General features: G+C 41.7%; 1 protein-coding gene across 1 annotated transcript in view; it reads right to left on the bottom strand.

Moving 5' to 3' along the window:
* Nucleotides 1–4,822: 4,822 nt before the first annotated feature.
* The window catches only part of HDC (histidine decarboxylase), a 29,944-nt gene continuing 9,730 nt past the window's right edge, over nucleotides 4,823–25,036 (bottom strand). Inside the window, 11 exon segments of the mRNA XM_020979481.2 lie at nucleotides 4,823–5,406; nucleotides 5,409–5,720; nucleotides 5,723–5,987; nucleotides 6,963–7,064; nucleotides 13,092–13,190; nucleotides 16,138–16,228; nucleotides 16,314–16,476; nucleotides 18,142–18,208; nucleotides 18,477–18,620; nucleotides 22,308–22,442; nucleotides 24,065–24,187. Coding sequence (XP_020835140.1) covers nucleotides 5,228–5,406; nucleotides 5,409–5,720; nucleotides 5,723–5,987; nucleotides 6,963–7,064; nucleotides 13,092–13,190; nucleotides 16,138–16,228; nucleotides 16,314–16,476; nucleotides 18,142–18,208; nucleotides 18,477–18,620; nucleotides 22,308–22,442; nucleotides 24,065–24,187 — 1,680 coding nt within the window. The 3' untranslated portion in view covers nucleotides 4,823–5,227.

The following is a 25,036-nucleotide window of genomic DNA, read 5'->3' as shown; positions in this document are numbered from 1 at the left end:
GATAAAGGGCTGGATCTGGAGTCAGGAAGACCCATTTTCCTGAGGTCAAATCTGACCTCAGATACTTACTAGCAGTGTGACCTTGGACAAATCACTTAACCCTGTTTGCCTCAGTTTCCTTTTCTGTAAAGTGAATTGGAGAAGGAAATGGCAAACCACTCCAGTATCTTTACCGAGAAAACCCCAAATAGGGTCGAAAAGTTGAACATGACTGAAAAATGACTGAACAACAACAAATATTTATATGGGAATTTGAGGTTTGCAAAGCATTTTATGTGTATTTATTTTCATTTGATCTTCCCAACAACCCTGTAAGATAAGTATTATTATTATTATCCCTATCTTATAGGTGAGGAAACTGAGACCAAAATGAGATAAAGTGACTTGTCCAGGATCACATAGCTAGTAAGTAGCTAAGAGAGTATTCAGATTTATGTCTTCTTGACTCCAGCATTTTAGCCACTATGCTACCTACTTTCTCAGGAATCAGACAGGACATGAGAAGGAAGACCCAGCAACCCCAATCTCTCACTGTCAACAATGTCCCTTCAGGGATTGCCCTGCAGCTCATCACACTACCCAGAAATAACTGAGTAGGCTGCCTGGAAACCATCAGCGGGCAAGAAAGTAGGGTGCCCCACCTTTCCAATATGATCCATGATTAACCCGTGGAAAGGGGTATTTTTCAGGAAGGGCAAGACCAGGGAAGCACTTCAGTCCTTGTGGAGGACCTTGCCTTCCTTGGGACAATTCTGCCATCATCCTGGGGATTTGAAGTTTTGACTTTGAAGCTGTTCAAAATTTCTCTAATGAAGAGCTCAGATGGGGTGAATGATGGTGGGGCCATTGGTATCCCTGAAAAGGCTGAAATTCTTCACCACTTGGTGCCACCACCACCACTACCACCACCACCTCCCCAACTTTGCTGAATCAGAGACCACTGCTCTTCGAGGGCCAGTGCCTCAGTTCCCCCAAGAAAGATCAAATTTCAACAACCTCAATGATGGAGTAATAGATTGGGAATCAAGAGATCCCAACACTGACTGAGTCTCTGCTTCTGTCTCTCAAATCAGAGGGTTGAACAAGGTAGTTTCCAAGGAACTTTTCCATCTCTGATGCTCTGATTCTATGAGATTTGTCTTCTTTTAACTCTATTTTAGCCCAGCCTCAATTTAATAATAAATTTAAGAAGAAGAAGAATATATGTTTATATTTATTTAGTATATGTATATATAGTACTTACAAAGTGCCTAACATGTCACCTTATTTAATCTGCACAACAGTCCGAGGAAGTATGTGCTATTATTATACTCATTATAGACTAAATAATTTAAGGTCATACTACTAGTAATCCTCTGAGGCAGGACTGGAACTCAGGTGGTAATAACTCCAAGTCAACACTCTCTTCATTGTACCACCAAGCTGTCCTCAATCTGAATGAGTCTTCCTCTGTGACCTTGGGCCTCAGTGTCTTCCTTTGTAAAATGAAAGAATTGGACTTGACAGTCCAAAGATCCCTTCCAGTTCTACCATGAAATTTTAGTTTGGAAGGAAGAATGACTTCAAGGTCTCTCTGAGCCAGGGATGTGCTGGCAAATGTTGCATAACCAGCTCTTCAAAAACAAAAAAACATAAAAACCTATCCTACTCAATTCCCCTGTCCTTACCAAAAAGGTTCCTGGTACTGAGCGTAGTTCATGGCAGCCACGTCCAACACTACAAAGCAACTTCCTTGCACCCTCACATCTCCCTCTTCCGGAGATTCCTTTCTATCTCATCTTGCAAAGGAGTCACCACCACTGACTCCATGCTTCTGTCGAGTAACCCGAGTCCTGTTGTCCTTCCAGCCTCCTATGGCAGAGTCTGAGTGGGTGTCCTTTTCCCAAAGTACTGAGAAGTTGCCTTGTTTCCCACCTCATTCACATAAGGCATTGGCCAGGCAAAGACAGAGGAGCAGAGACTACCAAGGAGATGTTGCCAGGGGAACAGCTAATTCCATCCCAGTCTGTAATTGAATGCCAAGTCTGGTCCTGAGGAAGATCAGAGGATGGTACAGAGCAGAAAAAGCACTGGATTTGGATATGGAAGACTTGTGTTAAATCACTTGCTACCTGTGTGACCTTGGGCATGTCATTTTACTTCTCTAGGGCCTCAGTTTCCTCATCTGTAAATTGAAAAGGTTGGACCAGATGACCTCTAAGGTCTCTACTAGCTCTAGATTTATGATTCAATGGATCCTAGAACCCTATTTTCTTTTTTTTTTTAAGCAATTGAGGTTAAGTGACTTGCCCAGGGTCACACAGCTAGCATCAAGCGTATGGTCTGAGGCTGGATTTGAAGGACCTATTTTCAATTCTATTACTTGTGAGCACTGGAAAGAACTCTTGCTTCCTCTCAATGCTAGCAACAGCAAACATTTTGTAGTAACTGATATGCAGGATACTATGGTACAGTGAAAGAAAGACTGGTCTTTGGCATCCCTTAGGACTCATCACTTTTATCAAAGGATGATACATCTAGGCCTGGAAAGGATCTCAGAGGTCATACTGTGCACCTCATTTTTTTTTCACAGATAAGAAAACTGAGACATAAGGACAAAAGTGGCTTGGCCAAGATCTTACTGGGAGCAAGCATCAGAGACAGGATTAGAACTCAGATCCTTTAACTCCAGAGCCAGCCCTCTTTCTACTTTACTGCTCTCCCACCCCACCCCTGCTTAGCATTTGACAATTTTGCCAAGTTTTGCCTTTGATCTATTGATATTTTGGGGAGGATCTAAACTCAGACCAAAGAAATAACCTGGCCTTTGTTTACTGAGGATATGATTGTATGCTGTTGCAACGCTGGGAATTGAGTCAAATTGAGTGGAGTCCTAAGCAGGAATGGTCTGCACTGCAAGGTCATTCAGCAGCTCACTCATCACAAAGGGGGCCTTTTAGTTGAGACACCAAAATGTCCAACCTGGGACAATGCTTCGGGACCCACAGCTGCAGGGGCATGGCCCTGGCTATACTCTGGTCCCTCTCTCCTCCCCTCCTGGACTCACCAGAAATCAGCCAAGCCAAGTGCTGCTACTGTGACTGATGAGGACTGTGGAGTCCCTAAATTTTACTTGTCCTCAGTGTTGTGCTTAGTAAATATTTACTATGTGCCTGTTTTAATGGCTGTATTGTATTGTACTCTCCCAAATAGCTCCCCTCCCTCCAGCTCTTCATCCTCAGCCACCTGGCTTCCTGCTACCATTTAGCTCTCCCAATGCCCTCCCAGTGGCCCCATACCACACCTGCCCACCTCTCCTTAAACGTGGAAAAAAAAAACTCCCAGTGGGTGTGTTTGTTAACAAGACCTCCCTAAGGGTGAAAATATAGATTTGGAGCTAGGAGGGACCATAGGGGCCATTAAATCTAGCTTCCTCACTTTATAGATAAGGAAACTGGTATAATATAGAGGTTAAGTGACTTGCCCATGGTCATATAGCTAATAAATCAGTCAGTCAATAATCATTTATTAAACACTTACTATGTACCAGGCATGTTACTAAGCACTGGGGATACAAAGAAAGGCAAAAATAGTCCTTACTCTCCAGGAACTGATATTCTAATGGGGAAGACAATATGCAAACCACTGTGCATACTATATACAGGAAAAATTGGAGGTCAGAGAGAAGGCACTGGAAGGAGACCAGGAAAGGCCTCCTGAAGAATGTGAAATGTAAGCTGAGTTGAAGGAAGCCAGAAGGTCATGAGGGAGAGCTTTCTAGGCATGGGGGGGAAAGGCATAGAATTGGAAGATGGTATTTCATGGGTGAGGAACGACAAGAAAGCCAGAGTTGCTAGATCATAAGAGTTATGTAGAAAGGAGTTAAATGTAAGAAGAATGGAAAGACAGGTAGAAATAGGCCAGGTTGTGAAGGGCTTTAAAAGCCAAATTTTCATTTAGAGAATTTTACATTTGATCCTGGAGGTAATAAGGAGCCATTGGAACTTATTGAGCAGGAAAAGTGACAAGGTCAGAGCTGCACTTTAGGAAGGTCACTTTGGCAGCCCAGTGGAGGATGGACTGGAATGGGGAGAGGCTTGAGGCAGGGAGGCCAACCAACAGACAGTACTAGGATAGTTCAGGTATGAAGTGCCGAGGGCCTGTTCCAGGGTGGCAGCTGCATCAGAGGAAAGAAGAGAGTGTATAGGATGTTGTAAAGGAAGAAACACAGGAACTGGCAATAATATGCATATGGAGGGTGAGTGAGAGAGAGAGGAAGGAGTCAAGGATGACTCCTGATTGGGAGCCTTGGTGGTGGTGCCTTTAATAATAATGAGGAATTTTCAGAAGAGGGGAGGATTTGAGGGGTGGTGAAAAGAAATGTGGAATGTGAATGCAGATCAAAGTATATTCTTTTCATTTTCTTTATCTTTTTTGTGTTTTTTTCCCTTTTGCTCTATTTCTTTTTTCACAACATGACTAAGATGGAAATATGTTTTACACAGTTTCATATATATAACCTATTTAAAATTCTTATCTTTTTAGGGAGGTGGGAGAAGAGGGAGGGAAGAAGAAAATTCGGAACTCAAAAAAGTTTTTAAATGAATGTGAAATGATTACGCATATACATACATACATACATACATACATACATATATATATATATATATATATATATATATATATATATATATATATATATATATATATATATATAAAACCTATATCAAATTACCATCTTACAGAAAAGGGAGGGAGAAATTTAGGAATTCAAAATTTTATTAAAAAAAGAATGTTAAAAATTGTCTTTACATGTAATTGGAAAAAATAAAATACTACTAAAAAAAAAGAAAATTAGTTCTATTTGTACATGTTGAGTTTAAGATGTCTACCATACATCCAATTCACATAGATCTAGAGGGAAATCTAGAAGGGGCATTGCTAGAGTAAGTGTGCTACTTACACAGTGCATACTCAAACACTTGCACATTTTCTGAAAGGGAAACATAAACCCAAAAGAGCCTGGAAATGAGAGTTTCTATGGGCTTAGCTCAGTTCCAGGAATCAATAAAGTCACAAAAGAAACTGCTTTACTTCAGGGACAAGCACAGTTTATTTCCACATGAGATCTCATGTCACAAGCTGAATCACAGAAGCTGGGGGAGACTGCCTAAAGAAGTTCACCTCGGCCCTCCTCCTCCTCCCTCTGCCGGGCTGTCTGGAAGGGACTGATGCCAATGGACTGGCTTTAAACGATGGCTTGCAAGGGGCAGCAGGGCAGCTGGATCCCGCACTGGACGCTGCATTCAGGAAAGCTGGGAACACTGTAAAACTTGATCAGCCTTTTGAAGGCACTTTTCTTCAGCATCATCATCTCTTCGGGAAACCTCGATAGGAGCTTAACCCGGGCAGAGCCCCCGCTCTTCCCAGGGCTTCAGCCGGCCCTTGCTTCTGACCCAGCGGCTCTCGAGCGCCACCCATCGGCACGCTGTTGCAGCTGAGGGAACGGACAGTCTTCTTACTCTGAACAGACAAGTAGCTGAACAAGAAGGATGATACCTTACGCTTAGAGATCTCAGGACCCTCCTCCGAAAAGCAGTCATCAAGGGGATCCGCCTGATTGTCAAGAGGTTGGCTAACTTCTCTTCTCACAGACCTCACTCCCGTCCGCTGGGGCTGTACCACAATCTTCCTGGACCCTGACGGGTCTTCTCCACGTTCCCCTGTGCTTGAGGGGGCATGCCATTGACCACAGCCCTGAGGCCACTGGCACCCGTGATGCTGTTTCCATTCTGAGGAGTAGGCTGAGATGTGCAGTGTTGGCTCAGGATGTGCGTGGCAGCATCTCGGATGAGGTTCCAGTCTCGCAGAATATCCTCCTTGGTGGTAAACTGCGAGGTCACAGTGAAGCGGATAATAAACTTGTCCTGGATGATGGCTGGGATGAGGAAAAGGCATCCAGATTTAACAAGTTCTTTTAACACCCTTTCGGTTAGACAATTAGGACCCTGTTTGGCAGATGAAGAAAAGTAAAATCCATGTCATTGACACATTCCTAGAGGTACTTCTAACTGTTCTTTCTGTAAGCAATATGGTACGGTAAAAAGAACACAAGTTAGGTTCAGATCCTGCCTTGAATACTACTTGTGTGACCTAGGACAAGTCATTTAACTTACCTAGGTCCCATCGCTTCAGGCATTTTCTCCAGCTGTCCTCCATGCCTAGGGCGCTCTCTCTCCTTCATTCCAACTACTGACCTCCCTGGCTTCTTTTATTCAGCCTTTTTTCCGATTGTGTCTGACTGGTCATGACCCTATGTGGAGTTTTCTTGGCAAAGATACTGGAGTGGTTTGCCATTTCCTTCTCCAGCTTATTTTACAGATGAAGAAACTGAGGCAAACAGGGTTAAGTGGCTTGCCCAGGATCACACAGCCAGTAAGTGTCTGAGGCCAGATTTGAACTCAGGAAGACGAGGTTTCTTGACTCCAGACCCAGTATTCTATCCACTACGCCACCTAGCTGCCCTGGCTTCCCTTAAGTCCCAACTAAAATCCCACCTTCTACAGAAAGCCTTTCCTAACCCCTCTTAATTCCAGTACTTTCCCTCTTTTAACTATTCCCTGTTCATACTGTATATAGCTTGTTTTGCATGTACTTGTTTGCTCCTTGTCTCCTCCAGTAGACTGTAAGTTCCTCGAGGGCAGGGGCTGTCTTTTGCCTTTTTTTGTATCAGCAACAATTAGCCTGGTACATAGTACGAGCTTAACAAATGTTTACTGAATACTTTGGACGAATGAATGAATGAATCTATAAAATGTGGAGGCTGAACCAAATGACCTCTGAAGTTGCTTCGAGGTTCATATCTATGATTCCAAGTATTCCCAGTGAAATAGTCATTATACTTCCAGAAAGCTGAACCTCAATCCTCACTTTGGTACATGCAATAAATTTGTTCATAATGGGAGTCCTAAAGAAAACTTTACCTTTAAGCGAAACACCACCAAGCCAAGGTGTCTTTTGGCAGGAATTTCAAAGAGAGGGTCATTTCTGACCAAAGACTCAAAGTATTTGGCCATTTCAGTACCCTGGAATATCAAACAGAGAAGGCAGAAACAAGGTGAACATTTCAGGGAGGCAAAAACCACATCATGAACTTTCACACAGTAATAACTGTTCTGGTAGACACTAATCAGTCTGATCCCCCTTTAGTACATTAAAATCATTGCACACAAATCCTATTTTACTCATTTGATTTTCAGACTCAGAAACCTACCATCTCCCCCACCAAACACTGCATACCAGGCTGCCATTATTTTCATAACTCCTGACCATTAGCCTTCTCCAGAATTCCTTATTCTCTCTCCCTCATCTTCCAAAATCTGCACCCCCTGCATCTGGAATACCTTTCTGATTCCTTGGACAATACAGTTGTGGTTTTCTGTGTTCTTAGGTTTTTTTCGTGCAAGTATGGGCTAGATATCCAGTTACCTATTATGCTATAACATACTCAATTTAACACCCTCACTCATCCACTCACCCAGTCCTCCAGCCCTAGAATTTAGTATAATACTTTAGCACAGGGGTTCTCACCCTTTTCTATGTCATGGACCCCCTTGGCAATCTGCTAAAGCACATGAATCCTTTTTCAGAATAATGCTTTTAAAGGAATAAAGAAAATGCTAAATTTCAATTAGAGGTTAGTGCAAATAAAGATTTAATTTTTCCCATCTAAGTTCATGGACATATACACATACATATACATGTGTATATGTGTATATATATATATATATAATATATATATATATATATATATACACGTGTGCGTGTGTGTGTGTGTGTGTGTGTGTGTGTGTGTGTGTGTAACCCTAACCTCTAACTCAAATTTAGCATTTCCTCAATTAGGAATGTAGGCAATAAAACATTATTCTGAGGAGGGGTCCATAGGCTTCACCAGACTTCCAAAGGGGTCCATGACACACAAAAAAGATTAGAAACTCCTGTTTAGAGGTTCACAGCCCATACTATTGGAGGAGTAAGTTTGCAGCAACTTCATCATAGATCTCTTTTTCTCTCTACCCCATGGTTATCACATAATAGCTTCTAGTCATCCTGTTTTCTAACCTTTCAAAGTTTCTCTGGCAAGAGAAGTAGATTTCTAACACATTGCTTTTAGTTGTTTCACACTCTAGTAATCATAGAATCTTAGATTTAAATCTGAAAAAGACCTGAGGTCCTCTGATCCAACCTCTATAACCTCTATAACTGAGCAGTTAAGAGCTTACATGCCTTAATCAAGGTCACACAGCAAGTAACTAGTAGAGTCCTGACGCAGACCAAGCTCCTCCGCATCTTTTCCCAGTTTGTAATGGCTGAACAATTATTTTTTCCCCATTCTTAACTTTCTGCATAAGTTATTTCAAAATATGGATAAGGAACCATTAAGGTGCCTCTTAAAATAATTCAGAACTTTCTTTGGGCTACATCATTGATTATGTAGATTATCTCCAAGTCTCTCTTTCTTCATATTGTTTACAATTCTATTAGTACCAAGACTGTAATTGTTATACAGCTCCCCCCAGACCAGACTTCCCTTCCATCTCTAGATTTATGGTCCTATGATCCTCCGACCTGCCAAGTCTGAAATAATATTTGTACCCAGCAACATTGCTTTCACTTTTGTACAAGACTCTGTTGAAAGAGTACTTGTTGAGAAACGCAGGAGGTAACAATTTTATTACTCCAAACTGAAGGATACTTTTCATTTCCTTCTCCATGTATTTTCCTGCACCACTGCCCCCACCTCCAGAACAAAACAACCTATCACAAACCTTTCAAATGGTAATAGCTGCTAGTTTTACAAGTTAGTGATTTAGAATGGAAAACCACAACACTAAAGGATACTGTCCTCAATCTATAGGCTAAATGTTCTGGGTACTTTCTGTCCTCATTGTAGTAGTAGCAGAGAGGAGGAGAAAGATAGCGTGCAGAGGTTCTAGTCTGGCTGGACTACGTGTAAGATGCAGGGTAAGAGGGCAGGTAAGGTAGGTAGCGGGGTGGACAGCTGAGAATAAAGAATGTCTAAATCCAAGGTCCCTTCTAGCTTGAAATTTGTGATGCTATTAAACAAAAATATTAGGATTAGCAGTGCTATTTTTACTTTGAGTACAACTAAGAGATAATAGCCTTGACCAGAATCCTGAAGATGAAGGGGTAAGGCACAGGTAGAGCCTTATCCTCCCTCACTTCCCCCAACCCTCTTCTTTGTATCTGCAGCACTTAGCACAGTGTCTGGCACAGGGTAGGTTCTTAATAAATGCTTATTGACTGACTGAATGACACAAAGTAAAAAGTGAAATGTTGATCTACAAATAACTGTTTATTGAGGACCCTTCCTCCCCCTCGCCCCAATAAAATACACATTCTGTCCTGTTCAGGATAGAAAACAAGCATTCAGCCCAGTCTTGTCCTCCTGCAGACACAGATCTACCAAGGGAGCTTGAAATTAAGTAGTCAGCTGTGTGACTTTAGCTAAGGCTAACAGGAGTTGAGAGAAGGTACAGATCAGTAAGGGGAACAGTCAGGGGGACACTAATGAAAAGGGTAGGACTTCAACTGGATTACTGACAGATGGGTAAAATTTGTATCCATAAAGGAATGGAGAGAGGCCATTCTAGGTAGGAGAAACAGCATAAGTAAGGGCGTGTTGGTTGAAACCCGAGTTGCTTGTTCTGATGTAACCCTTGTCCCAAAGCTGGTTGGTATGCGACTGTCTCCTTATTGGTGGAGATGAATTGCCCTGACCTGTGTGATGGGCAGGGCAGGGCTGTGAAGGTCAGAATATTCATCTCCACCAATAAAGGGGGAGTCCTGTACCAATGGGCTTTGGGACAGGAGTTACACAGGGAATCGTGATGGGACTGCTCTGGCTTTAGGGAAAAGGGTTGGGATGAAACAATTGAAGAAACAGAGTGGGCCAGTTTATGAAAGGCCTTGAACGTCTGGTGGAGGAGTCTGAACTTGAAGTGATACTGACTTTATGAAGACAGCGTTTTAGGGAAATTAGTCAAGATGTACATGCTAGGAAAAAAAAAAGATGTACATGCCTATAACCTTGCCTACCCAGGTAACCTTCAGATTCCCAGGACCATAGGTTTAATTCTATTATCACATTACCCAACCTTAGTACCCCTTCTCCTATCCTCTTATTCCCTGTTTCTTGCAACAAACCAACCCAACCTGAAGTTATCGATATTACAGGATTATAGATTTAAAGCTGGAAGGAACCTTAAAGGGCATTGAATCCACCCCTTCATTTTATAGATAAGGAAAATGAGGCCAAGTCATTAAGTGACCTTGCCAAGGTCATACAGCTAGTAAGTATCTGAGGCAAGATTTGAACTAAGGTCTTCCTGAATTCAAGGGATGGCTAAGCGGTATAGAGGATAGATCTCCAGGCCTGAAGTCAGGAGGAACTGAGTTCAAAAATGGCCTCAAGTGTGACCCAGGGCAAATCACTTACCCCTGTTTGCCTCAGTTTCTTCATCTATAAAAGAAGCTGGAGAAGGAAATGGCAAAATCACTCCAGTATCTTTGCCAAGAAAACCCCAAATGGGATCATGAAGTGTCAGACACAAAGACTGAACAACAATATCCCAAATCCAAGTCCAGCTATACTGCACTATTTCTATAGTCAGGCTTTTCTGATTCGCAGCTACCCACCCCACCATCTACTTTACCTGCCCTCCTACCTTGCATCTTACACGTAGTCCAGTCAGACTAGAACCTCTGCACACAATCTTTCTCCTCCCATCTGCTACTACTACATTGAGGACAAAAAGCACCCAGAACATTTAGCCTATAGACTGATGGTAGTATCCTTTAGCGATGTGGTTTTCCATTCTAAATCACTAATCTGTAAAACTAGCAGCTGTTACCGTTTGAAAGGTTTGTTTTGTGGTAGGTTGTTTTGTTTTGTTCTAGAGGCGGGGGCAGTGGTGCAGGAGGATACATGGAGAAGGAAGTAAAAACCTTCAGTTTACAGCAATAAAGTAGTTACCTCCTGCATTTCTCAACAAGTACTCTTTTTTTTTGGCTTTTTGGTGAGGGTTAAGTGACTTGCCCAGGGTCACACAGCTAGTAAGTGTCAAATGTCTGAGGCCAGATTTGAACTCAAGTCCTCCTGACTCCAAGGCCAGAGCTCTACCCACTGTGGCACCTACCTGGCCCTCAACAAGTACTCTTTCAATAGAGTCTGTGCAAAAGTGAAAAAATACTGCTGGGTATAAATATTATTTTAGACTTGGCAGGTCAGAGGATCATAGGATCATAAATCTGGAGCTGGAAAGGAAGTCTGTTTAGGGGAGCTGTATAATAAGTATGGCCTATAACCTTGCCTACCCAGGTAACCTTCAGATTCCCAGGACCATAGGTTTAATTCTATTATCACATTACCCAACCTTAGTACCCCTTCTCCTATCCTCTTATTCCCTGTTTCTTGCAACAAACCAACCCAACGCAGTTACTACGTGCACTTTGTTGGTGGTCAATAAGGCACAGATGGGCATGGACAGATGAGGACAGATCTCAGGAGTTTCTGTGACAAGAAGCAACTTGGCTCTGACTATGGAGACAATTTGTCCATAACACTCACCAGAAGTCTGAGTGACAGAGTGCTTCATTTAATTTTCAGTACTGAGCTTCTCCTAATTTGATTAGCTATGGAAGGTACAAGACAGCAAATTTTTTGGTACATAAGTACAACTGTCATTTTTCTAAATGTCAATGCCCTTTGAAAATTTTATCAACAAGAAAAAGCAAAAAAAAAAGTCACAAGACCAAACATTCTAAAGGACTGTGTAAACAAACTGAAGTCCTACTCTGAATGAAAGCTATGCCAATGATATTCAGCTTCTGAATGGGGCCCTTCCAGGCTGGAAAATCTTTGAGTACAGGCCTAGTGTTTGCTTTCCAAGAATGAATCTAGCTAAGATTGGAGAGGCTCATTGTCAGAATGTTGGCATAGCAACTGATAAAGATTGTCTACTGAGGCACAGAAAAGCTATGATCCATATCCATGGCAGGACCATATTGGCATATGAAATCTTAGCTCTTTTAACATCCTGAAGAACAAACAAGCAGTAAACATGAGAGAACATGTGGTATAATGGGGAGAGTCTCAATTTGGAGTCAGGAATCCTCCCTCTGATACACACTACAAGACCCTGGACTCAGCCTCTCTGGACCTCAACATCCTGGGACTTTCTAAACCGTAGGGAATGGATCTGCACCAGTGGAAGGGCAGGATCTATCTTTCTTTTTGCTTGTATTCATATCTCCAGTGCTTAGCACAGTGTCTGGTACCTAGTAAGAACTTAATAAATGCTTACTGACTTGACTTTGGACTTCTCATACTAGGAGATCTCATGAAATCACAGATCCTGCCACAAAAGGTGATGTATAAATTTCTCTGTCTATACCATAATGCTGGAATTCCTAAGCTACAGAAAACAGCCTATATTTTGCATTTTAATTTTGTCATTTTTAATTTTAAAAAACTTAATTATAAAATTGTTGGGGATATGGTTGGTTTGAATACTGTGTTTCCAAGCTAAAAGAGTGAGAAAGAGGGAGAAAGAGAAGAAGAAGAAGAAGAAGAAGAAGAAGAAGAAGAAGAAGAAGAAGAAGAAGAAGAAGAAGAAGAAGAGAGAGGAGGAGGAGGAGGAGAGGAGGAGGAGGAGGAGGAGGAGAGGAGAAGGAGAAGGAGAAGGAGAAGGAGAAGGAGAAGGAGAAGGAGAAGGAGAAGAAGGAGAAGAAGGAGAAGGAGAAGGAGAAGAAGAAGAGAAGAAGGAGAAGGAGAAGAAGAAGAAGAAGAAGAAGAAGAAGAAGAAGAAGAAGAAGAAGAAGAAGAAGAAGAAGAAGAAGAAGAAGAAGAGAGGAGAAAAAGAGACAAGAGAAAGAGTGCTACATTGAATAAACACATCTCAAGAATCTTCCAACATGCCTTCTGGTCCAGTCACTATGGTTTTCCTGGTCAGGCTAACCTACAGTCAGCCTCTGATTTACTCCCATGTTAGAAAATTACGCAACACACAGCATCATTTAGTCCAACATACATGTCTGACGTGGGCTTGGAGATTCTTCACTCCAAAGGAACGGATCACAAACCACAGTTTGATAGAACGAAATCGCCGGCTCAGAGGAATCTGCCAGTGCTGACAACAAAAGAACAGGCGCACAGATCAGAAACAAAGGTGGGCACAGCCCAGCGTCAGCTGGTGCCCTGCCTTCCTGGGGCATTCCCCACCACCATGACACCAGAGGCTGCTGCCTCCAGGGAGGAGGAAGAGGCTTAGCCATCCACAAAGTGAGACCAAACAACCTCTTCCAGAGGACTGTGGGACTGAATCCCTCATGGCTATTGCAAGTCAGGCCCTAGGAGGCAGGTGGAGACAGTCACTGAGACTTCTCTGAATGTCATTTGAAGGCCTTTATTTCCTTACAGCCTCTTGATTGGTGGGGCTTTTGTTTACCTCTAAGAGTCCCTAAAGTCCCTAAACAGGTGAATATCAGGGAATGAAGCTCAAAAATCAGAGTCTAACATTTTATTATGTAAGAAAATATGCGTGGGGGAAAATACGTTGCTATGCTGCTTTCATTTTAATAGGCATGTAGATATGACGAATGTTGACTTTGCTTTCTTCACAAAATGCTCTGCTCTAAGAGCATCAGAACTGTAACTAGGGCAGGTTGAGTGGAGCTTTTCCCAGGACACTAAAATAAAAATTTATTTTTAAAGATTCTGCAATTTGCAAGCGTGTTAAGTGTATATTTAGATATCACGTTCAATCTCTCAGCACGAAAACTAATAAGTGAGCACCTAGTTTGAGAGGACCCCACCTGTAATTTAACTGGCATAGGGAATTTCCAATGAAGAAACTCCCTGTCAATGCATATTGGTACCTACTCTGCATTGTAGAGTCTTAAAGAGGTGCCCGGTCTGCTCAGGGTCACACAGGCAATCTGAGCCTAGATTCTCTTGACTCCAAGGCAGACTCTCTATCCAATGCTACACGCTATCTCTCTAACTAGCACTTAGATAACAAGAAAAATTACTTAAAATAGGAAGCTACTAAATGGTGGCTTTCTTGCCTCAGTGGATGCACTCCAGGAAAGCTGTGCCACACACACACCTGGCCCTACACTGTTCTCCCACAGATGGCAATCTCCCTAGCACCAACCTCATGAAGCTGCAGAGTCAGATCTAGAACTAAAATAGGGCAGCTAGGGGCTTTATAACAGGCAATGACATAGAGGAGTGGATTTCCTCCACTCCCTCTTTTGTGGTGGTCTAGAGCATGGTACAAGGGAAAAGAGATAATTGAGTTGGAGACAGAGAGCCTGATATCAAATTCTAGCTATGCAACTTACTACCTTGAGTAAGTCACTGATGTTCTATGTTCCTGAGTATTCTCAACTATTAAATGAGGGGGTTGGACTAAATGACCTCTGAGTTCCCTTGTCCATATTACCATTTTTGCTTCTGGTTTAAAAAAAAATCCTAGTTATGCTTCTGCCTGGGGTATCTCCCAACAGACAACCAGGAACACTGGCTCCTGCTTCCCTCCCATGAGTCAGGGCTCTGAACTTCCTCTCCTGTTCAGCTGAATTTGTTTCAATTATTTTTTATATTATTCTAACATCATGAACTACAAAGCTGATCAGAGAGCATGTGTAGTACTGTTTGCCCTAAATGTCATTTCAAGCTGCCTGCCGTTGGTACCAATATTGCTAGTTAAAACCCTACCCAGCATGATGGACTGATTGTTTTTAATCTGAAATTAGCCCATGCTGATTCAACAGGATGGTTCTACAAACAAATCTTGGAGCCTGGGGCATGGGACAGTTGGTTTTATCAAGGCCATCCCAGGTCTAGTTCCTCTTTGGTTTGAGTTGTTATGGGGTTTTCTACATGCTTTGTGACCCACAAGCACTTTCATACCAAAGGTCATTGGCCAATGACACTTTTTTACAGGTAAAAATCATTCCTCAAGGGCTCAGCTGTGGTGCCTCCAATTCGCTACTGCCCTGCTCCATGATGAGTAGTGGGATTTTCTCTGATGTTAGAATGGTCAGTATCAGTCTTAGGGTGGTAAGATACACTCTGTGGTCCCAGAGGAGCAAACTCATTAGACCATGGACATAAGATGCTACTCTGAGCCTGCCCATATCAATCTATTTTTAGCTTCAGTTCAATCATTTCAATCAAAAAGGCAGCATACGGCTCAAGGCTCAGGCCAGGACAGTAATGAAAGCACCTCTGGTGAGAGGTAAAGAAAACAGCAGTATTTTGCCCTGATCTGGGAATAGGAGCACCATCCTAAAAAGAAGCCTGAGTACCCAGTTTCTTTAATTCACTGGGGCAGAGGGTGATAGGATCATACATTTAGACTTGGGATCTTGGAAGTCATTGGAATCCAAACCCCTGGTTTCATAGAGAAGGAAACAGATCTACAGACAACAGGTTACTAAGTAACAACAGATTACTTGAAGGCATCCATTATGCTACCTAGCTGCCTCAACACAGGGGCAGCATACTGGCCCTGGAAACCCAGTCTATGTTTAGTTAAAGAACCTGTTGACCTAATTTATTTAGACTTTTAAGTGTTTAATAAGGTTCTTCAGAAAATATAGATTTTTTCAAATTGAGTCATTGTGGGATTGAAGGGAATTTTTTTTAACGAATAGGAAATTGACAAGATATGAAACCAAGGGTAGGGAAAAATAAGTACCTCTCTAGATGAACATGTGTAAGCGGTCTAAAAAAAAATCAGGACTAGTTCTGGGGCAAGTATAACCTAATATTTTAAAATAAATACATAAATGATATGGAAGAAGGAGCACATTGAAAAAATTCCCAATTTGCTGATTATAGTAGATTAAGCCTTTGGGATTAAACTGCATGGAGAAACTACATAGTTTCTTGGGAGAAACTACATAGAAGCCTGTATAAATTATTGTTTAAAAGTTCAGTATGGGAAAATATTATTAAATGAATGAATGTCTAGAAACATAATCCAAATATAGGACCTAAGCTCCCTCATGTAGAAAATGAGAGTTGGACTGGGTCTCTGAGGTCATTTGTGGTTCTAAAATTCTCACCATAAAGTCCGTGGCTGCTCCCGAATTGGCATGCCTGAGGTAGACAGGATTCACACTGAAGGTCTGCTGCAGCTTTAACTTGTCTTTGACCCTGTGGGTAAAATGGACATTGCTGGCTGAAGCCTCTTCAGAGGCCAATGATGATGTTGCATGTGGGGATTGGCAGCTGCACTCACCAGAAACCAGTACAGTCAAAGTGAACCATCATCCATTTGGAAGGATTGAAAGTAAACGAATCAGCGTGCTCAACACCCTTCAAAAACACTCGGAATTCAGGGCAGAGGAAAGCAGTTCCTGCATATGCAGCGTCAACATGGAGCCATAGGCCCTCACTAGCACCTGTTGAAGCAAAAACCTAAGTGACTCCAAGAATTCTTGAAATAAGTTACCATGGGTAATGATGGGTAATGTTACCCTGAGCCTGTCCATATCAATCTATTTCTAGCTTCAGTTCAACCACCTGAATTTAAAAAAAAGAGCACACAGCTCAGGGCTCAAGCCAGGACACTAATAAAAACACCTCTAGTGAGAGGTAAAGAAAACAACATTATTTTGCACTGATCTGGGAATTGGAGACCATCCTAAAAAGAAGCCTGAGTACCCAGTTTCTTTAATTCACTGGGGCAGAGGGTGATAGGATCGTAAATTTAGAGTTGAGATCTTAGAAGTCACCAGAGTCCTGGTTTCACAGAGGAGTTTAACGACTTCTCTCCTCTGAGGTTCAGACTTGGCTAAAATTCGATCATGGTTCAAAGTGGAAAGTGGAGCCCAACATGTGTGTGGAATGAGGCATTTTCAATTTGGGTGTGAAACAAACAAAAAAAAAAGAATTAGGGATGAAAGTAGGGCAGATGAGACATGGTGATATCCTCTTTCTTCTTTCAAGAAGAGCCTGAAATCATCCCCACTTGAATTCCAGGGATAAGATAACCGAATGCCTTATTTCTTTATTTGAAATAATCCATAAACCATCTCACTTCCTTTTTTCTATCACTGGGGAGAGATATGCACAAGGATGAGCAGGGAGTCTCCTGGTCTAGGTTAGGACCTTCCTGGCAAAACTTACCCAACTCAAAGCACTGTGGGTAGTAAAGTGCTTTGTAAACTTTAAAACATTATGTCAATATGATTTTTGTTATTGTGATTATCTGTTCTTCCATTTTAGTGAGAAGAATGTCAACACATCTAGCAGGCCCTAACTTAAGTTACAGGAGAAATGTTACTCTTCTCTCAGATTATCTAACTTTGAAGTCCAAACAGCAATGTTTGAAGTTCTGATCACTTTGCTCCTTTCCATTCTCTCTTCCACCCCTACCTTCTTCTCCCATTGACTTCAAATGGAAACTTTTTCACTGGAGGCCCCACATGCCCTAACAACTTTGGTTGGGCTCACTCAGGTGGAGGAACAGAAGTCCCTGAGATTTGTGTATGGCTACCTCCTAGGAAAGGTAACAAGGTTGGACAAAGCTAAAAATTTGTTCCTTTCAGCAATATTCACTGAGAGAACAATAATACTGGCTAGCTAAGAGGGGATCCTTAGCTTCCTTCTGTGATCCTTCTGCCCCTATATTAAACAGGCCTTGGCTGGTCAAGGAAAGTCAGGAGTGAAGTTCCTCCCAAAGCAATTTCACACTGTCAATACTTCAGAGTTCTATAATTTTGTTGGTGTGTGTAACTCCCTTCACCAGTTCAGACCACAGCCCCTCCAGACCTAATCAGGTAGTCTTTGTGAATTGCTATAACTCCTCTCCTCCCCACCCCTACCCCCATTAAAAAATAAATAAATACCAGTAATAAGTATGAATTTAAGTAAGCTGGTCCTTGGACAACATACATACATTTTGTCACCAGGGCCATACTCAAAGTCTTTCCAGCTTGGTAAGATCTGTTAGATCTAGTGCTCTGCTGGCATAGCCTCAAAGAATCCAAGGTGACCTCCAACTGGTTAACAAATGTAGAAAATCACTGGATAAATTATCTTAGCCAGACAGGACATATGCTTACAAATAGGCCCCAGCTCTGCCAAGCAGTCAAATGCACAGACACCAGTGGTCCCTAAGGTAGCACACACCTGAAAAGAAAATAAAGCTAAGTTACAATGGTAGGTGGGCTCAACTTATGAATCTGACTTTTGTTAAATGAAGCTCTAACCACAAATATTAATCTACCAGCTACTCTAGCATCACCCATGACAATAGAACTTCTCTCAACCAAACCCCTTCCTCACATTCATTTTCTACTATTCAAAATCACATCAATTTATTTACCTTCAATTCTCATGAAGTGCATTCATTCATTCATTCATTCATTCATTCATTCATTCATTCATTCAAACTTACAAAAACAGGCACCAGGCCCTGTTTCCTGTCCTCTTCAATCGCTTTCTGAAGGGTTTCACCACGGAGAGAGAAATTTTTATCCACAGGCAGGAATTTCATCTTCACAAGTGAAATCAGACCAGCCTTTTCAACAGAAGAATGGGCCTAAACAGATGTGAGAGAATAACACCGACTCCTGACATTTGACATTTATGTAAGATCATAGATTTAGAGTTGGAGGGGACCTTAGAGCCCATTTTTTCCAAACCCCACCCCACCCCCATTTTGTAAATGAGGAAGCAGAGGCCAAAAAAACATTAAGTGACCTGTCTAAAGTCACACAGCTATAAAGTAGCAGGCGCAGAATTTGAACCCAGGTCCTCTGACTCCATATAACCATTACTTTCCATTGAACCACTTTATATATTTTATATATTTCCTTTATATATTTTATATATTTATTTATATGTAAAATGGCTCCACTGAACCACTTTATATATTTCTATAAAGCACTATATATTTGATCTCATTTGAGCCTTACGTTGCACACTCTGAGGTAACTGCTTTAACTATTATCATATCCACTTAATAAATAGAGAAATGGGCTGAGAGAGTTTAAGGTCTTATAGCCATTATGTGTCTATAGCAGGATTTGAACCAACTCTAAATTGGGTACTTTCCTGGGACCAACTCATAGCAGAGTTGTAATAATGATAATGATATCAGCATATATATAGTACTTTAAGGTTTACCAAGCATTTTACATATGTTTACTCATTTCATCCTCACAACAAACCTATGAGGTAGGTGCTATTATTATCCCCATTTTACAAATGAGGAAATTGAGACACGAGGAGGTTAAGTGACTTGTGCTAAGTCACACTAAGAAATGTCTGAGGTAGGATATAAAGGGGATTAGATGAAGCTTCAGAACACAGAAGCTATGGAATGTCAGATATTGACTCAAGAATTCATCTTGTGGGCTTGGATTCTTATAATCTAGCCAATAGCTCACAGATGCTCAGATTCCTTAAGACTCTGGCTAATATGGCAGATCTTTAATAAACCTTGTCTTTGGCTGAAAGAAGGCTTGGGTCGAATTCTTTTGGCCAGGACCTGCGTGTCGTGATTTTGGGATTCCAACACCCCTAACCTCTAGACCTCATCAGTACCTATTATATTTCAGGCTCTATGTTAGATGGTACTATGGCAAAAATGAGGTAGTCCTTGCCCTCAAGAAGCTTATATCCTACTGGGGAATACAGGTTCACAGATCATTGTATTGCTGAGAAGAGCTAAGTCTATCAAAGTTGATCATCACACAATGTTGCTGTTACTGTGTCCAATGTCCTCCTGGCTCTACTCACTTCGCTCCGCATCAGTTCATATGAGCTAAGGGTTGGTTAGAAAAATCTGAAACAAAAATCTACTACAGCAGTGTGTGAAGAAAAGTCTTTATTACGCTTCTCATGAGGAACCGGCACACCACACGCTAGTATGGCACATCTGCACGGATAAGGAAGCAGAGCCTACTTTTAAATGCCCAGTGCCCACGGCCATCATTAAGGGGAGAACTCATTGTGGAGAAGCAGTCTACCCTCCTCATCACCACCAGTAACAAGTGATCAACTACCACCGATAGTCAGAGGGGTGAAGGATCCCTAAGGGTGGCAGCCCTAGGATATCAGTCCTACTTCCAGCCCAAACCTCAAGGTCAGATCCGAGGAAGTAATTCCCAAGAAAGGGTTCAGTCATCCCCACCATCTGCCAATCAACTACCACACAAAGGACAGGCAAGCCAGCCTACCTGAAGCAGCATAGTACCCTGAGGGAGAAGCATATGTCAGATAAGTCAAACCAACACCACCAGCTTGACCACCATTTACTCTTAGATCATGATGGAGACAGCCCAGGACCTTGAAGCCAGGAGCCTTAAGAATAGCAATACTCTTAGGCCAATGAACTCAAAAATCATTCTGCAGCCTGGTAACACTGGTGCTACAACCACAACTACAGAAGAAAATAAAATTTTTACTACCAAGGTCCTTGGCACTGTCAAATGGTTTAGCAACAGAAACCGATATAATGTTATCCGTGGAAATTGCATTCGAGAAGAGGCATTATCATCTACTTCGCTATTGCACTCTAAAGACCATGGACTTTTTCCATTTGACTTGCAGCTGAAACCTTCCTGATGTGTCGTCTCCCCCATTAAAATGTGAGCTTCTTGAAAAAAAAAAAAGAATTTATGTTGGGAAGACAGAGTGATAACTTGGAATTTTTTGTACCTGGGACAAATTCAATCAAATAAATGATGGGGTGGGGGGGGGCACAGGCAGGGAGGAGGAACAGGAATTGGCAAATCACATGTATAAACAAATCAGGAGAGGAGACAGGCCAACCCTCTGAGAGTGCAGCCTTCCTCCTCTACGGAGGCTTTTGATAGGAAAAGAAAACGGGCATGACAGGACCCTAGAGCAAAGACAATAAACTATGCTCCAATCCAAATCTTACCAGCTGCCTATTTTAATTCATATTTTAAAATGTAGGGGGCAGCTAGGTGGTGCAGTGGATAGAGCTCTGGCCTTGGAGTCAGGAGGACCTAAGTTCAAATTTGACCTCAGACACTTGATACTTATTGGCTGTGAGCCCGGGCAAGTCACTTAACCCAACTGCCTCATCAAAAAAAAAAAATAAAATAAAATGTAAAAACCATTCTTAGCTCATAACAAAAACAGGCAGCTGACCAGATCTGGCCCTCAGGGTATAGTTTGCTGACCCCTGCCCTAGAAGTATCAGTCCAGGCCAAGAGAAGATCGTGAGGCAAAATATAACGATGACAGTCACACTAGGAAGGAAGGGTTCATTCTCTCCTACAGATGTTGGCACCCAAGAGCAAACCCAACAATACCACCTCTAGGCCTATACCCCAATGATATCAGAAAAAGAGGGATTCATATGGACAAAAATATTTATAAGAACACTTTCTGCTGTAGCAAAGAACCAGAAACTAAGGGTATACCCATCCACTGGGGAATGGCTAAACAAATTATAGAATATGAATGTAATAGAATATTATTGTGCTATATGACAAAAGGTGACAAATGATAGTGTGGCAGATTCAGAGAAACCAGGGAAGATTTATATGAATTATGGAGAGTGAAATGAGCAGAACCAGAATAATTTTATGATATCTACAACACTGGGAAGGAAAACAACTTTGGGTCCCCATGATCAGTACAATGACCAACTAAGACTCCATAAGGCTGATTTTGTATGGGTTTTTTTTGTTTGTTTTTGTTTTTTTTTCTGATGAGGCAATAGGGATTAAGTGACTTGCCCAGGGTCACACAGCTATGGAAGACTGATTTTGAATCAGAGATGATGGACTAGAGGTATAATTAGACCTCCATCTTCAGACATAACTAGCATATGCATTTATTTTGCTTGACTGTACTCATTTGTTTCAAAGGGAGGGCTTTTCTTTTCTTTCTTTTTTTTTGGTAGAGGAAGAGAATTACGGGGGAAAGAAGAGGGTAGTGACAGTGATTAAAAAAATAATGAACATTTTAAAATATTCAGAAGAAAGAAGGAAATTCAGAAGAGGATATAAACAAGTAAGGCAATGTTGGTGCCATCAGGTTAAATTTAATATATACTTTTAAAAAAAAGCTGGGCCTAATATAGATTCAAAGTTTCATGTACAATCCTCATTCCTTGGTATTCTTTTTTGTATATCAAAATGTCTGTTTGTTGCCTTCCGTCACATTCATAATAGTCAAAAAGAAAAGTTATTTTTCAAAGTCCCATTCACTTAATGTTAGTGACCTCTCTCAGCATAGGAGCTCTTACCTGGTCTGAGGCATAAGCAACAAGCCGAGAGTTCAGGGAAGATTCGTCCACATCTGGCTCAGACACTTTCATGCCCAGGATTTTGTTTTTTCTGGCTGCTAGCAAAGCTACTAAGGTGGATTCACTGACTGTACTCTGTGAAGGAAGAGAGGTCATGACTGGCAGCCTTTTTTTTTTTCTCCCCTTCCAAATATTCCAGATTTTTTTTTTGTTGTTGTTGTTTTCCACAACTATCCCCAAGAAAGAGCACAGTCTCTGCCTGAGGCTGTTCCTCATCTCTTCACATCATTTTCCAACCTCTGCCATCTTTTCTTATTTGTCCCACATCCACAGTGTACAAGACGTGCTGAACCTGGATATCTTTCTTACTAATTTGCTAAATACACAAAGAAAAAAAAATCACAACGCCAAGAGGATTATCCTGGAAGGCACAGAAGATGAGAACAACCAGGCCCTGGTAAGTAATGATTAAGTTTCCAGTATGGGGGGGGAGGGGAAGGAAGAATGGGTAGGAGAAGAACAAGAGACACATGGAAACTTATTAAAAACTAAAAAAAAAAAAAGACAGCACAGAGCTACAAGGGAAGCAGGAAAGTCCTTAACCCCAGCTCAGCTAGTGACATGTCTCATGATTCATTTCCCCTCTCAGGGGCTCAATCTCCCCATCTGTAAAATGGACATCTTTTCTCCTTCCCAGGTCAAAGCATATGTTTGCTAATGAGGAATTAATAAGGAAGGACTAAACTATAGAAATAAGTGAATTCCCATACTAAGGGAACATCTCCTTACATTTCATTTGGCCTTCTGTATTTCCTCATTTAGTCCTTGTTTTCAGACCTGTCTCTTAGTGAACATTCTAAGTTGCTTCATGTCCCACAAAACACATAGGCATTCAGACTTGTGGAGGACAACATGACCAGACCCTGATACTCTCCAGCTGAACTGCGTCAAAACACTGACTTGAACCCTGGTGCCTTGAAAGGGATGTTGTATCTCCAGATCCTTCCAACAATTTTACATTCAGACTTTGGCTCCATTATTTTCAGTAAATTATAAAGCAAACTGAACCACTTAAGGAACTCTGGCTTAGTGGATCTTAGGAGGTAGCAATGTAGGCAAAAAATACAAAGGCTGCAAACTTATCTTGCTCATGTCTTCCATCTCTCCAGCTTTCTAGAAGCTGTGAATTAAGTTTCCTAAGTCATGTAATCTACCATCCTCCCTTATCCAGTCTCACCATATGGGCAGGAAGGGGTTTGTGTCTGTGTGTGGTTTGGGGGAGGCATGGAAGGGAAATAGAGGAAGCCAGGTTCATAAACTAAAAAAGTCTAAATTGGAATGATTGTAGTAATATGATGATTTATTTGTTTTCTTTTAAGGAAAGAAGATAGGGAAAAGAAAAGGGGGCAGGGATAAAGAAGAGAGGGAAGGAAAGCAAGAAGAGAGAAAAGGGGAAATATGAAAGGGAAGACAGAAAGATAAAAGGAAAAGGGAAGAATAGGAAAGAATGAAAGGGAAAGAGGATAGATGAAGAGGAAAGGAGAAGGAAAAACAGGGATATGAGAAAAGGAAGAAGGAAGGGGAAAGTACTTATGAAAAGGAAAAGGAAAAAGGAGATATTATAGCGTGAGTGGGGCAGAAGGGACATTGTTGTAAACAGGAGGCCTAGACAGCTAGGAAGGCTGATTTATCATTCACTTCCTAAACCAGTATTTTTTCCGATCCCAAATGCAAGAGCGCGGCATCATCTGAGGCACCTGTAAGACACCTCCTCCCTGGCTGCTTGGGTGGTGGTGGAGGAAGTGCTCGGGGAGTCCCAACATTTTTGCCAGCCAATCCATGACATTCATTTCGAGCTCAGTGCAGGCTGGGCTGGAGGCCTGGAACAGAAAAAGGAAAATTCAGGACCTCTATCCAACCTGCAAGGAATATTCCCACCCACTCATCCCTAGCACTTGAAACAGCTGCTCCTCTGCATAACCCCTGATCAAACTTACCATCCCTTGCCAGTGGGAAGTTGAGATCTCCCTGAGCAAGAGATCGTGAGTGACAGGCAAGCCCCCAGACTTTCTCCCACCTCCCACCCTCCTGCACTCAAGCAAACTAAGGGAAAGAGGGAAGGGAGCTTCCTGCCAACTGATTATCTCTCAGTTAGAAGTCAGCTAATCCCTTAACAATGCTGGCCGGGGGTCACCAATTCCATCTGGCCATACTACACAGAATATGCTTGGGAATGATTTAGATAAACATGGACTTTCCAAGCAAATTCCATTAGAGCAGAACTGGGGAGTAGGGGATAGGTATAACCACAGCTTAAAGCTTGAAATTTTAGATGTAAAATAAAGTATTAATTTATGCTGAAGGTAGAAAAATAAACCTTTTTTTGGTTATGAATCCCTTAGAATAATGTTTTTAAATGCATAAAATAAAATAGGATTACAAAACAAATCAATTATATTAAAAATAAAGATGTCATTTTTTTCCCAGCCAAGTTCATGGACTCCTCGAAATTTATCTACAGATTGTGGACCTCAGGGTTAAGAACCCTTTCTATAGAGATAATATAGACTAAAACTATAAATAGATTCAAGGAGTACTGGGATGCATTTTGGTACGATGACAGGAGGGAAGTTGGGGGTGGTAGAGTGACGAAGCATCTCCATATCAAAAAGGATTACTATGCTCTCTCACAAAGCATTCTTTGTTGTCATAGTCAGAGAAAGGAAGCA

Source organism: Phascolarctos cinereus, unplaced genomic scaffold, assembly GCF_003287225.1.
Source record: "Phascolarctos cinereus isolate Bilbo 61053 unplaced genomic scaffold, phaCin_HiC Scaffold_3;HRSCAF=262, whole genome shotgun sequence".
NCBI lineage: Eukaryota > Metazoa > Chordata > Mammalia > Diprotodontia > Phascolarctidae > Phascolarctos > Phascolarctos cinereus.
Note: the sequence above shows the minus strand (reverse complement) of the source record. Positions and strands in the feature narration are given on the sequence as shown.